Source organism: Paroedura picta, chromosome 3, assembly GCF_049243985.1.
Source record: "Paroedura picta isolate Pp20150507F chromosome 3, Ppicta_v3.0, whole genome shotgun sequence".
NCBI classification, from domain to species: Eukaryota; Metazoa; Chordata; class Lepidosauria; order Squamata; family Gekkonidae; genus Paroedura; species Paroedura picta.
Window position 1 is genome coordinate 49,070,093 of NC_135371.1, and position 15,856 is coordinate 49,085,948.

Here is a 15,856-nt window from a genome sequence, read left to right on the forward strand (position 1 = left end):
TTCAAATTCAATAAATGTTCAGGATTTTTTTTTTGACTGCATTATAGTCTGTGGTTATACATTACAGTCAGTGCTCATCATCCTAACCCCGCCCACGGCGCCACGGGCGCTGCAGACTAAATAAAGCCGTAAGGGTTTAGGGGGAGGAGATAAGGCGGGCTCTGTCCGGGATGAGGAAGGTGCCGATTGGCCCCTTCCTCCGGACAGACCATTGGCGGGGCCAGTCAGCAGGCTCGAAGCACCTGCCGATTGGCCTCTCTGATTCCCGCAGGCGCGGCTCGCAGTTGCTCCCTTGCCGGCAGTGCAGCTGCCGGGGGCTCCCTTGCCTAGCACACGCTGTATTGTGATTACAGCGGGCTTGATTACTAGTAGACTATAATGGAGAATCAATCTGGGGATTTCAAGGGGGGGGGCTGTTTTTGAGATAAAGTCACTCCCCTGAGTTTTAAAAAGATTAGATAAAGGGATCCAATTTTCTGGGCTCCAAAAGAAGGTGCCCTCATCTTCCATTGTTTCCAATGTAGGGTGGAAAGGCAGTTTGGTGTAGTGGTTAGGAATGTGGACTTCTAATCTGGCGAGCCAGGTTCAATTCTGCACTCCTCCACATGCAGCCAGCTGGGTGACCTTGGGCTCATCACGGCACTGATAAAGCTGTTCTGACCGAGCAATGATATCAGGGCTCTCTCAGCCTCATCCACCTCACAAGGGTGTCTGTTGTGAGGAAAGGAAAGGGAAGGCGACTGTAAGCCACTTTGAGCCTCCTGCGGGTAGAGAAAAGCAGCATATAAGAACCAACTCTTCTTCTTCAAAGGGCCCTTTAATATTTGAACGCCTTTTTCAATTCTGCACTCCTCCACATGCAGCCAGCTGGGTGACCTTGGGCTCATCACGGCACTGATAAAGCTGTTCTGACCGAGCAATGATATCAGGGCTCTCTCAGCCTCATCCACCTCACAAGGGTGTCTGTTGTGAGGAAAGGAAAGGGAAGGCGACTGTAAGCCACTTTGAGCCTCCTGCGGGTAGAGAAAAGCAGCATATAAGAACCAACTCTTCTTCTTCAAAGGGCCCTTTAATATTTGAACGCCTTTTGCAAGCCATGTGGGGGTGCAAGTGAACTCTGGCGGCATTTAAAGGGCTCACAGTCCCTAAAAATGCCTCCTCCAAGTTGTGAGTTCATTCTGAAGGCACTTAAAGGGACTGAGAGACCTTTACATGCATTTTCATTGTGGCTATCTGGTGGTCCCTAAGAATCCCAAATATATTTAGAGCACAACCATTTTGAATAGCCAGAAAATAGCAGCAAAATAAAAAAATAAAAAATAAAGAAACAAATAAATAAATAAAATAAACATCCAGCTGAATTCTTGGTTTTTATACCCCGTTTTCCCGTACCTGAAGGAGTCTCTAAGCAGATTACAATCTCCTTCCCTTTCTCTCCCCACCTACCTGCAAGGTAGATGGGGCTTAAAGAACTCTGATAGGACTGGTCTGTGAGAACAGTTCTAAAAGGACTGTGACTGGCCCAAGGTCATCTAGCTGCCTGCATGTGGAAAAGAGGGGAATCAAACCTTGTTCCCTAGATTAGAGGCAATTGCCCTTAACCACTACACCAAGCTGACAATTAGGTATTTTCTGATATTTTTCATCTTGGATTAGTTGAATGCACACCCCTATCAGGTACTCATGTGCAGTGGTTAGATTAAAATATTTAACTGACCAACTATTTCAATTGCCAGTTGTTCTAAGATACTTACCCAAATATACTTTTAAAAATCTACCCTGAGACATTGTGCCCTTAGCAGAATAGAACGTTTGGATCCGTTGTTTTCCTGGGTCTAACAAACATGTAGAAAAATATACGATGTATATGTTGGGTCCAGTTACTGTGACTGGTTATGTCTATGTTTTTGCTAAGATTATTGAAGATGTCACATGACTTTTAAAAAACTTGTGAATTTCTGGATCCTTTTCAGACCTTGTTTGTTTGCATTTCTTGGATTTTTCTTATATTGCATTCTAAGAAGTTGGGATTCTTGAGTGTGTACTTAGAAAATGAAGTAACCAGGCAAAAGCTGTGTCAGCTTATGCACACGTATAATGGTGGTCAGGATGCCTTTTTTCAGGGAAGTATGCTAGATAGTAAAGAAGCTTCAGCATGTAAATGACACACTTTACTATCTCTGCCATTATTTAGAGATAATAAGACATCCAGGAGTACCCCCAGACTATGTAGCCAATCTGGAACAAACTTGAACATCATTCCTCTATCAACTGTACTCTAAATTGACATAACTTCTGTCTTGCTTTCATTAAGTTACAGTTTAATCACTCTTATTCATTACATTTGTTAAAAGTGAATATACATGTAACTACTTTAGTATTTGTAATTGCCATAAATAACGTTTCTCGAGAAGTGGACTAAACTGAATAAAATGAAGTTCAATAGGGACAAATGTAAAGTTCTGCATTTAGATAGGAAAAACCAAATACACCAATATAAGATGGGGGAGACTTGTCTTGGCAGTAGCATGTGTGAAAAGGATCCAGGAGTCTTAGTAGACCATACATTGAACATGAGTCAGCAGAACATGAGTCAGCAGTACTGAACATGAGTCAGCAGTATGGCTAAAAAGGCAAATGGGATTTTGGGCTGTATCTAACGAAGTATTGTGTCCAGATCACGGGAGGTGATGGTACCCGCTTTACTCTGCTCTGGTTTGGCCTAACTTGGAGTACTGTGTTCAGTTTTGGGCACCCCAGCTGAAGAGGGATGTTGACAAACTGGAGCGTATCCAGAGGAGGGCAACAAAGATGGTGCGGGGTTTGGAGACCAAGACATATGAAGAAAGGTTGGGGGAGCTTGGTCTGTTTAGCCTAGAGAGGAGACGACTGAGAGGGGATCTGATAACCATCTTCAAGTATTTAAAAGGGTGCCATATGGAGGATGGAGCAGAATTGTTCTCTCTTACCCCAGAGGGACAGACCAAAATGAATGGGATGAAATTAATTCAAAAGAAATTCCATCTAAACATCCGGAAGAAGTTCCTGACAGTTAAAGTGGTTTCTCAGTGGAACAGGCTTCCTCGGGAGGTGGTGGGTTCTCCATCTTTGGAAATTTTTAATTAGAGGCGAGATAGCCATCTGACGGAGAGGCTAATTCTGTGAAGGCAAAGGGGTGGCAGGTTACAGTAGATGAGCGATTGGGATGTGAGTGTCCTACATAGTGCAGGGGGTTGGACTAGATGACCCATGAGGTCCCTTCCAACTCTATTATTCTATGATTCTATAGATGTGAATTATTCCCTGAATCACTTTAATTTGCTTTGGAACAATAACTACAAAGTTGGGGGGGGGCACAAATAAAGCAAAATAACATATTCCATTGGAAAACAAAAGCTGCTTTTAAAAAGCTGATATGTTAAGTAGGCAGGAGGCTGCAGCTCTTCTTGTTTTTATGTGCCTGAAATAATGGACAATAGAAGAAGCTTTGCTGTGTTGCTTGATTTGCTATCAAATATAGACAAGTGGGACGGTTTTAGTGAATGCAAAGAGAGAAAGGGAAAGAAAAAAACATATCCCAAGGCTACTATAAATGATACTAAAATTACAAAATAAAGAGAATGACTTCAAATGATTTTCAAATGGGCATTTTCCTCAGTGGTTGTCCTTTGAATGTAAATATCATGAATATCCAAATTGTGAAATTCAACCTCTATTGAATAATACAGCATGTATATATCGGCCTTTGGCTCTTCAATATGGGGATGCTAATAATACCAACTGCTCCCCAGTCAATGCAGGTTTAGGGGACAAGCAGCTCTTACTGCTATCCTTTAACAAATGACATCATCATTAAACAGCTCCGTGACGTGGAGCGCCACGGACTGAATAAAGCAGTAAGGGCACTGTGGGAGGAGTTAGAGCAGGCCCTGTCTGGGATAAAAACTCGGAGGGGCCAATCAGGAGCCGCAAAGCGGCTCCTGATTGGCCCCTCCGAGTGTCCATCCCGCATTGCCTGCTTCACCTGCACAGACAGCCACAGTGAGCGGTGGGCTGCACCGCCTTCTCCCGGCCGGCAGAGCAGCCTCGCCGCGTCATAGACGCGGCGAAGCCGCTCCGCCGGCCGGGAGAAGGCTCGAGAGAGCCTCGGGGGGCAGGTGGACCTGGTCGCCTTCTCCCGGGCGGCGGAGTGGCCTCATCGCGTCGTAGACGCAGCGAGGCTGCTCCGCCGGCCGGGAGAAGGCTGGAGAGAGCCTTGGTTGCCTGGCGGGCCTGGTTGCCTTCTCCCGGCCGCTCCACTGGCCGGGAGAAGGCTCGAGAGAGCCTCGGGTGGGGGGTGGCCCCGCTTCTACGCAATCTAGCGCCCATTTCATTCCTGAGTGGAATGGGCTTTAGATCTAGTCATGAAATTAAAGTGGTAATCTGTCAGCTACAAAGCAGCTTTCTTGACTTCAAGGAATGCTTGATAATAAACATTATGTATAGACTAGCAAGAAAGCCCATTGCAAGCACGAATGCAATGGGCGCTAGAACCCAGGGGACACCAGGAGGTGCTGCTCTCTATTTCTGTGTGTGTCTCTCTCCCACTCCCTGCATGTCTCTGTGTGCCTTGCAGCAGGAGGCATAGAAGGTAATTAGGGTTCGTTCTTAGGAGGGAAGGAGGGTTGGTGTGCAGTTTGCGGCAGCTCTCTCTGTCTGTCTCTCTCTCCCCCTCCATCGCAGCAGGAGTGGCTCTCTCTGTGTCTCTGTCAGCAGCTTGGGGCAGCTTTCTCTGTGTTTCCCTCGCAGCAGGAGCAATAGGAAGGAATGAGGGCTTGTGTGTGGTCTGGCAGGGCTCTGTGCGCCTCTCTCTGGCGCATCTGAGAGGGACATGGGCTAGCATCCACGGAGGGAGGGCAGGAGCTGTAGGAGCTGGGCCAATCAGGGTGCAGCCAGCATTGCTGGCTGCACCTGATTGGCCGTATTCCAACTTAGGCAGCTGGACACAGCCCACCTCCCAGAGACACCATGGATAAGGATGACTTATCATGGTCAAAAATAGGCTATCATATAACTGGTCAGTACAGTGGCATGCCAGTCATACTGATATGATTATGTATGCAGGACCCGGAGGGTTATCTTTGAACCCTTCGGAAGGCCCTCTTCTTACATGAAACAGAAGCCAAGAGGTTGTAATTTTTTATTAGTGAAACCAATTGGGAGTGAGGGGAGAGTAAGTGTTTGTCTTTCCTACACACATCATGGCACCGATCCAAAGGATGGTGGTGGTGGGAAGATGGTTGTAATTTTCCTTAAAATAAACAAGTTGGGAAGATCTGATCTTAGATCTCTCTATGTCATGTCATTTGGCCACAGTATGTAGCCACAATATAATTTTGCTTTTGTTTGTTCTGTTAAAGTCTTCTGAGATCTCTTGTCTTTCTCAAAACTGCTAAAAAGTTTAATAGTTCTTTTTTCCCCTCCAAGTCCTTCTGAATGGTATGATAAATTCTGTGTTGTCAGTTCCCAACTCCAGCTTCACTTCTTGTTGGCAAAATAGCTAACGGGTTTTGTATTTTTTTTTTAAGAAACAAACCACTGAATAAACAGAATACTGTTGTTCCACATGCATTCTGCTGGATCAGAGCCTGGTCTTTATTTGTGCTTCTAGTAAAGTCCGTAGCAATGCTATCATTGGCTTTAGCAAGGCAGGATGGGCTTACAGTGCAGTCTTATGCAGAGTTATCGTATATACTCGCATATAAGCCAACCCGCGTATAAGCCGAGGCACCTAATTTTACCACAAAATCTGGGCAAACTTATTGACTCTTATATAAGCCGAGGGTGGGAAATGCAGCAGTTACCAGTAGATTAAATGTTTTTGAATACTTATTTCAAAGCAAAAACAGTGAACTAGCTCTGTAAGTGCAAAAGAGGACCAGCAAACCAGAGCACAACAACAGTACCCAAAGTTGGCAACCTATTACAACAACAGCCACTAAACTAGGAGAATGGGCTACTCTAACTACAATTGCAGTGCCTCCTCCAGAACAAAACACTGAAATAATAATAAAAAACTATAAACTCAACACTGAAATAAAGAACTGTAAAAATCAACTTTTAAAAGAAACAACCCCAAGAAGAAAAGGCAAACAATGCAGCCCCTAAGAAAAAAAAAAGAAATAAACTTTAGGAGAAACAGTAAATCCCAAAGCACCCCCAAAACCCACCTCAACCCCACCCCACCCACAGAAACCAAAAGAATAGTTTGGAAGAAGTGAAGGCAGAAGGGAAAGAAAAGATCAGAGTCCCTCAGTCAAACCATTGCTGTCCTACAAGCAGCCACAGCAAGCAAGCTTCAATTTGCAGGAGGCTTGCAGAAGCAATGTAATGATTGGCTGGCTGGGAGCAGGCTGTTATTTCAATTACCGTATATACCTGCATATAAGCCGAGAAGCACTTTTTCAGAATACTGTGCTGAAAAACTCGGCTTATACATGAGTATATACGGTATGTCAGTTTAAATCTGCTGAGATAAATGGTCTTAAACTGGAATAACTGCATAGGATTGCACTGCTATTCAGTAATATAATCACTTACAAAGCATGAATCAAAGAAAACCAAAAACTATGAGCAACTCAATATTGCATCCTATATTTATTATTCTCTGCTATTTTAGGGGTAAATTCATATTGTCAACTAAATGGATGAGAAAGGTAAAGAAGGAAGTTCAGTCAGCAAAGAAGTGAGATTAAAAATGCTTGACCACTTGTGCTCCAGTTCCATGACCATTGCCTTAATATACTGGGATCTTTCCCCACAGAGCAAGAGCTAATCTGGGATTTAACCTGCAACCTCATGAACTCTATGTAGGAACCCTGCTGTTAGCCACGTGAAACCAAACATTTATTTGAATAAGTAAGAAAGACCAGAAGATAAACAAATGAAAACAAGGGCTGGGGAATGAAGTTCTGCTACTGGATAAATCAGTACTGAGGTTGAGTGAAAAGAGCATCAGGCATCACCAGTGCTATAACCTGGGTTGGAAAATTATTCAAAATGATGTAAATAATCTGATCATCATGAGTTGTCAATTGACACTCAGTTTGGCATTTCAGTCTAGGTTGCCAGAATCTAGGAGAAGACGTAGCAAAGAAAATGTAAGCAGTCTAATGTAAATTATAAGCACTAGTCATATGAGAAACTTCCAAAATATGTCCAATCCCAAAGAAGTTTATTAACATCTGTACTGAATGATCTCTAGATATGAGCTGAGCAATAATTTTCTAACGTAATGCTTTTCAAAGCATAATATTGCAGCATAATATACTTACCAAGGAAAGGGTGCAGTACAGGGGTATGAATCTGGCGAATGTTGTTGTGTTAATTTATATCTGTATAGTATATTTCATAGGTTATATGCATTGGAGTAGCGATCCCCAACCTGTGGGCTGCAGACCACATGTGGTCCTTCGACTAATTGGAGGTGGGCCCTGAAGGACGCCTTCTCCCCCCCCCCCGGCCCTTTACAACACACTTTGGGTGTCATTGTCTCCCATCACTCCCAGATGGGACTATCTCGTTGCAGAGAAACAAGCTCAGGGTTCCCATTGATTTGTCATTGTCATGAGTTAAAATTTCCATGAAAATAAAATGTTCCTTATGTTCATTGTTGTGGCGTGTCTGTATCTTATTTTGAAGGGATGTTTAAACATTACCATAGAGCGTTAGGGCAGTGGTTGAGAGTAGAGGAGTAAACCGGGCCTCAGTAAAAGGCGTTGAGTGGTCCCCGGTGAGTGGTCCCCGGTGTTGAGTGGTCCCTGGTGATAAAAAGGTTGGGGACCACTGCATTGGAGAGTTCAGTTGTGTATGATCTTGTGCAGCATTGTCTTATTACCGTTTCAACCATGCTATTAAGATTAAGGGTCCTGTTTCTTAGCTGTCATGGCAAAAGAGGTACATGTTACATGGATAAATGCAGTTGATCTGATTACTCCAGTAACCTGTGTATCAAAAGGCTTGTGGCCTTATTAGCTCTTCAGGAGAATTAGAAACATGGCCTGAAAGAACACTGAAAATATGCCATATGATTCCTGTACTGAATTAGTAGTTAATATGAATTCTTTCTGGTGACCAGTATCAGCACTGTTCATAATTTTGCAACAAATGATCATTATTCACTCAGAGAAATAAAAAAGCATCACACGCACTATCCAGTACTGTATATATTATAAAATAAAATCTTTTGTAAACTGAATCATGGCAATTTATTTTCTGTTGTTAAGTTAATCCATCTGCTTTCTGTAATCATAGATATATATTCAGTTTGCCATTCAAAGTTCTTCTCTCTCCCAATCCACGGCTGGATTGGAACTCCCATTGTCCAGTTGCCTCAGCTTGCACGATGCTGTTATTTAGGCAGATTTCATGTCATCAATTTCAAGGGAGAAAGAGGTAGATCCTTATTTTCAGACTTGGCTACTGTTTTGACCCACACACATATCTGATGTGGACTCAGAATTTGTTCTACATCAGATTTCAGTTATGGATTTTTAAAGAACCCTAGTAAGTTAAACTCCCTCTCTTGTTATTGAATAAGTAAAGCTGAATGACCTAAATATAGATTACTGTGTGGTGCTGCAGAGAGGAAAAGATGATGTTTCTGTCACTTCTTGATGGGACACGCAGATGAATTCTTGTTTTCCATTGAGATTAGTCATCTTACAGCTTTTCTAATATAAATGCAGGGACTGAGTATTACTCATGATACTGAAGTTTGAACAGCTGACTTGAAGTAATTTCAGTTGCAGATCATTTTAAAACCTAAACTCAACAGGATTCTAGAAGAGATATTGAGTAAATAACCAAATGTGGTGTGGGGGTGGGTGGGTTGGGGAAGAGAGGATAAAGTAACTTATTTATTTTATTTACTTAGATTTTTATACCACCCTTCCTGGGTGGTTTATATGAACCATCGTAGAACAGTTAAATAGAACATGTAACAGTTAAATAGAACATATAACAACATAATAGTGTTGCTTGGTCTGTGGGATCAACCAGTGGGGGATGGGAGGGACTTATTGGGAGCAGGAAGGGAAAACCAGGAAGTAAATGTGCTATTCCTGTGTCACTCAGAAGTAGCTGTTGGGGATGACGCTTCGGTTTATGGCCAAAACCTCTATGGTAGAATTATCTTCTTACCATAGAGTTTTGCCCCCAAACCAGAGTGTCACTCAATTACATTCCTACATCACTTCCAGGTGATGCAGGGGTGTCATGTTTACTTTCTGGTTCTTCTCTCCCTGCGCTTGGTAAATTTCCCTGGTTTCTAATGACATGTTTTGAGAAGGGGATACTGCGCTATCTGCTATCAAATATACTGGCAAACTGTGTGAGAGATGTAGCAGTTTTTCTTTGTATAGAGTCAAGGGGGATATGACTTTCTCACTTTTTTTGGTAAGAATCTGTGGATGAATAGAAGAAGAGCTGGATTTTTGTACCCCTCTTTTTACTACCCAAAGGAGTCTCAAAGTGGTTTACAATTGCCTACCCCTCCTCTCCCCTGTAAGGTAGGTGAGGCTGAGAAAGCCCTGATATTATGCTGTGACGAGCCCAAGGTCACTCAGCTGGCTTCATGTGGAGGGGCAGGGAATCAAACTCAGCTCGCCAGATCAGAAACCTCCACTCTTAACCAGTACACCAGCTAACGAGTGTTAAATCTAGCAGTCTTGTGTGTTGTAACAACAGCAGAAAATATTTAGTGTACAAAGCACCTAGCATTGTAGTATTTCAAGCTTTAAAAAAACCTCTTTTAATTCCTTTAGAGTGGAGATTTGAATGCTAAAGTACTTGTTCACTTTGGTTGGGGTATGGCTGCAGGCAATGAATGTTAAAAATAAAGCAGAGCCAGTTGGGGTGGGAATGCCACTGCAGGGGATGGGGGAGACTCCTGACTTCTAGCTGTTTTCTGTGCCAAAACAGCATGTGGAGGACGGGGGTTATTTTCCTTTTCTTGTTGCTTCACTTTGAGGTATTGTGTCAGTGTTGGAGCACCCAAAATAAGGAAATAACCCCCAGTGCTGTTTCAGTGAGGGAAATGGTGGGGTGGGGGAGGTGTGGGCCCTTCCTCCCCTTCAGTGGGATTTCCAACTCCTTAAAAAAGCAAACGTGCAAAGAAGGGGTGGACACCAGATTTTTCTTTAAGGTAAGAGATATATTTTACATTTTGTATTTCTTTACCACATTTCTGTACCATTTTGAGATAGAACCTCCCCCCCCTCACCAAAAAAAAAGAAAGAAAAGATCCCAATGTGCTTAGCAAAAGCAGAAACTATGTTTACAGACTTCCAGCACTGGCTGTCAAAAAGAAAGGCAATGGGCTGCTTATGCAGTTCACTGTGAAAGCATTTGCCATACGTTGTGAGTGATCAAGAGCACTGAAAGACATAAACAGAAGCAAAAAAAATCAAGTCAATTCAAATTTATCAGATTTTGAAATCAAATTTCTAAAATACCATTATCAGTTTTTGCTTGCACATGTTATGCCTGTGACTTTTCATATGTGCTGCTTTGTAATAAAAAAAAGCAAATGCAAAGGTTATATAGTAGGAAATATGGTGGCCCATATACAAGGATGCTTTCATTCATCTTTGCTCTTGGAATTCCAGACTATGGTCATAGCTAAGAATCTTACCCATCACTCCCATTTGCATCTGATAGAAGGGCTGCCATACTCTTGTAGATTCAGATCTGGAAACTAGTCCAAAAGTTTGGAACCTCACTGATCAAAAGTTTGAGACCAGTGGCACCTTTAAAACCAACAAAGTTTTATTCATCATGTAAGCTTTGTTGCTTTTATAGGTGCTACTGGACTCAAACTTTGTTCTGCTGCTTCGGGTTACCCACCTCACTGTTAAGAGTGCTGTATTGTATTCTAGGTTAAGGAGCCTTTTAATTTCTTGGGAGCTTCAGTTCATGCTGAGTATGAGGGCCAATATTAGGGCAGCTGGTAGTAGCTCTTTAGAGCTTGACAGGCATTCTTCATGGTGCTGCCAATTGAGTACTAGGGGCATCTTTTGAAAATGGTTTGCAGCCATCACTAATGTGGAACAAAGTGGTGTTAACAATAGATTTTATTATTTTTAGTACATTTTTATCCGGGCCCTTCTTTCCAGGAGCCGAAAGCAGCTTACATGGTTCTCCCCTCCTCCATTTTATCTTCACTGCAGACTTCTGAGCTGAATTAGCTGACAGAGAATAATTGACCCAAAGTTAGCCAGAGAGGTTTATGTCAAATGAATATTTGAACTGCCGTCTCCCCAGGTATAGATTGACATATTTAACCATGGCATCTCTCTGGTTCTCACGCTCGATTTATGCTAACTAGTTTTATATAAAATGTTGATGTTGATGACTGATTTAAATAATTTCAGAGAGGCATGAATGCCCCATTAGATTAAAACAGTGGTTCCTTCCTGTAATTTTTTTTGAGAAGATTTAAAAAGCAAATAAAACTACTACTAAAAATGTTATGTTTCAACAGGCACTGCAATGGCTGCAGGAGTTTTGTTGCAAAATGAACTACCTTATTGTTCTCTGATAAAGAGCAGTGCATATCTTTCAACAATGAGTACAGGTAATTGTTTTTAATACTACTTTTTAGTCCATCACATTTTAAACATGAGCTAGCACAAAAATAATTGATACATTTTTCTTGCAAGACCTAGAGTATCAATCATAGCAATATTTTGTAAAGCAATGGTTAATTATGAGCATTTAAAATTATAAATAGAAAGGATGACTAAATAGTTTTTAGTCTTCTATAATTTTGTAATAACTTATTAGCACTAAATATTTTAAATTTTGCTAAGACTTTTAGCTTGCTTATTTGTTTGTTTGTTTGTTTATTTAATTTATATACTGCCCTCCTCGAAGGCTCAGGGCAGTTTACATGAAATGGGAATAATACGAATAAATCAATTTATAGTAATATGGTAACAACAGTAACAATAACAATAATATAATGATAACAATAAACGTAGAATGGTAAAATACTAGAAAACATTAATCAATTCATATTGAAGGCCCAGTGGTTTGGGTGGATCTGTAACGATTGTCGTTGGAGGGAAGCTTGAAGGCCAGTGGGAAGCGGTGGTTCAGATCGAATTCAACCAAATGCCTGGTGGAGGAGCTGCCTTTTGCAGGCCCTGAGGAAGTTCCGTCAGGGCCCTGATCTCATCTGAGAGCACATTCCACTAGGTGGGGGCCAGGATGAAGAAAGCTTACTCTTAAGGCCAGGATGGAGAAAGCTCACTGGTTGAGGTCAAGTGGGCATCCTCAGTGCCAGGGGCCACTAGGAGGTTGGAGGTGGAAGAGTGCAAGCTCTTTGAGGGGTGTAGGTAGAAAGGCAATCCCCTAGGTATACTGGGTAGGTAGAAAGGCGATCCCCTAGGTATACTGAGTGTGAGTGGCCATAAAAGTGATAACCGAAACCTTAAGCATGATACAGAATTTGACCGGAAGCCAACACAGCTGCTGGAGAATGGGCTGAATTTGGGACCTCCGAGGTGTTGTTGTGCAGGGGAATTAAGACTCGAAACTAATTAAATTAGTTGCAAGCTTTTGGGAAACCTATTGTCTTAAATTAGAACTCCGTCTCCACCCCCTTTAGTAATGAGGGTAGGAAGGGGATTTTTTCCCTCCATGTTGTGATGGATTTTAAGTCTTCTACTGGGAGTTTTAATGGGGTTTTAAGACATTGTGACCCGCCACGAGCCGCTTAGGGAGTGGTGGGAAATAAATTGAAAAATAAATAAATAAATAATGTCTTCCAAGAGTGGAGGGAGGTTTATAGCAGGTCAGCTGTTCTCACATGTTCTAAACTAAACGTTCAAACTTGTCTCTGAAGGCTTGTCTCTGGTTGTGTCGATTTCTGTGTCCTGTCGGTCCAGACAGTGTATTTGCACTTTAGTATCTGAAATTATATTATAGGAAGGGTGTTTACAGTTTTCTATCTAGAAACTATCCCTCAATGAGAGGAGAGGTCTGACTGCTAACCCTGGTATTCTAGTCTACAGCCATTGTCAGAAATTGTAGTTCTCTATTGATTTGATTTTTAAAATTTATTAGAAGTGTATTTTAGCATCTCTAGGCTTCATCAACTTCAGGGGTAGTCATACTGCGGCCCTCCAAATGTCTATGGACTACTATTCCCATGAGCCCCTGCCAGTGAACGCTGGCAGGGGCTCATGGGAATTGTAGTCCATGGACATCTGGAGGGCCGCAGTTTGACTACCCCTGATACTTAGACAGTAAAGCAGCAGCAGATGAGACAATTGTCTAAGTGGGCTTACAGATCAAACATTTTGAAGTCAGAGCTTGTCTTTAATATTCTAGCCCAAATGAATGAAGTGACTTTCTTCTTTCATGTTCTTGAAGTGACTTTCTACTGGGCCATCCACCTTTACTTGCCTATCATATGATCTCTTCTTTGCTGCACATTTCAGCTTGGCTGATTTTCTCACTCCTTATACATAGTCATGGGCCCAGTTGATATTTCATCGTGTCCTCACTGCTGCTAGGTTGTCTGGCCATTGACAAGGCTCTTTCTGGTTTGCTTATATTATAAGTTCCCCTGCCCGCCCTTTGCATTTTGCTACTATTGAATGACAAACTCTTATGTATTAAAATATATAGGGAAGCAAAGCTCTTCCTATTTGCTGCCATAGCAGCAGAAATCTAGCTAGGCATTCAAATAAGCAGCCCACTGGGAAGCGTGGACTACTGCAAAAACAAAGCAACATCAAAAATAAGTATATTGATGGCTCCACAGCTGCCTAATAAGGTAGTTCTTCTTCTATCTGCTCCTTAGATATTCTTGTTCACATAGATATGGGTGGGAGATGGGTAGTTCTATCAGATGCTGTGACTGAATAATATCCCAGTATAACACTAGAATGATACTGACAACACAGGCTAACAAATAACTATTGTCATGACAAGTTATTCTAATTCATCATTTTGGCAAAGTGCTTAGAAGGTTAATGAAGGCAAAAATGTTGTATAATGTGGCCATCAGTTACTTTGTTTAAGAATTATTGCTCCATAGAGTCATTCAAATCTCTGGTGCTGATAGTGTATAGGCCATGCATATAAGCAACTTGTCAATTTTGGATAACAGCTAGATAAATTAATAAACAAGAGATCTGATGCATGTGAAGTAAATACTGTACTTTACAATACTATTAAACAAATTATATATGCACGAACCAATTTTTGCATTACACCACAGGTACCTGAGGTTCTGCTATACTGTCAGGCTTTGGCTTTGCCAATTCATTCTGGCCACAGCACTGAGGGTGTTTATAAAACTGATGGTCATTCAAGTGGTTTCTTCATGGCAACTGAGCCCATCCACACCCTTAATTGGATGATGTCCTACTCATGACAGGGTCCACTCAAGTGTCCCTATCCCATACACTGCAGAAAATAAGAATTCTACATAAATTTGGGTTCTTATGAAATCTCCAAAAGAATTCCTTGGTTCCAAAATGATTGGAACACCTAGGTGTTTTGATAGACACACAAATCTCATTGTGACAAACAAGAGGGTCAACAAATCAAAAGCAGATGATTCTCCCTTGTGTCTTTAGCCAAACGTATGAGTTTACTTGTGGCCAGAATAGAGACCCTGCAATGGGGGGGGGCACCTATATCTGAGACAGTTACAAATATTCTTAATACCCCACCATGAGGGAATAATGCACACAGCACATGTGTTCCTTCAGGTCTCCCTGACAGTCAAATAAAGCCTGTTGTGGTGATCCAAAACAAAAAAATATAAAGCAAGGAAAATTTTTGTCACTGGAGAAGAGATAGAGATATTCACAGATGCCTGCCTCAGCAGTTGGGGAGCGACCCTTCAGGGTTTATCCACCCAGGGGTGTTGGTCCAGGGAAGAGACACTTTGACCAATAAACCTCCTGGAGATTAGGGCCATCTTCCTGGCCCTACTCCATTTCAAACCTCAGACTGTATATCAGTACATTCTGATCTGGACTGACAATGTGGCAGCAAAACCTTATCTAAACAAGCAAGGGGGGGGGGGCTCCAGGTCCTCCATACTTCAAAAGAAAGCCAAGCTAATTATAGTGTGATCAGAGACAAATCTCCTGTCATTGTGGGCAGAACACATCCAAGGTATTTTGTATGCACAGGCTGACTGGCTCAGTCGAACGATGGTGTTGGAGGTGGAATAGTCTCAACCTGAAGATGTTTGAGATGATTTGCGATCATTTGGGGATGAATGTCATGGACCTCTTCACCAGTCCAGAGAATTTCAACTTCCAAGGGTTTTTGCCAGATATTGTCACCCAAGGGTGGAAAAGACAGATGCCCTGATGTACCATTGCCTGTTATACACCTTCCCACCCTTGCCCATACTACCAAAGGTCCTCAGAAAGATCCAGCATCAAGAGGCGCAGGTGGCCTGGTGGCAGAGGCCTTAGTTTTCACTCATACTGCGTATGGCAATGGGTCGATACCTGGCACTACCCATGACAGATGACCTAATTAATCAGGGGCCTATATGGCATCAGAACCCAGAATGGCTACACTTGACTGTGGAGACTGAATGGTTAATTTTGTCAAAGGAAAGGTTTAGCTCCCAAGGGACAGATACCATCCTGGCATTAAGAAGGTCTTCCACAACACACATTTACAACTGCCTGTGGAAGACTTCTGATAGGTAGTGTAGAAGAAAAAGGTTGATTACATACACCCTTCTATCAAGTACATATTGGACTTCCTTCAGGAAGGTCAGGACAGGGGCCTAAGACCACCGATGTTTCATAGACAGGTAGCAACTTTATCAATGGTT

General features: G+C 42.2%; 1 protein-coding gene across 5 annotated transcripts in view; it reads left to right on the plus strand.

Annotated features, from left to right (window-relative positions):
* Nucleotides 1-15,856, plus strand: part of PTPDC1 (protein tyrosine phosphatase domain containing 1) — a 47,001-nt gene that overhangs the window by 18,261 nt on the left and 12,884 nt on the right. For 3 of the 5 annotated variants that reach the window (XM_077325589.1, XM_077325588.1, XM_077325587.1), the window contains exon 2: nt 11,522-11,614. The exons of the other annotated variants lie outside the window; for them this stretch is intronic. In XM_077325589.1, the coding sequence (XP_077181704.1) occupies nt 11,530-11,614 (85 nt within the window). In that variant the 5' untranslated portion in view covers nt 11,522-11,529. The remainder of the gene's footprint in view (nt 1-11,521; nt 11,615-15,856) is intronic. 5 annotated transcript variants of the gene reach the window in all.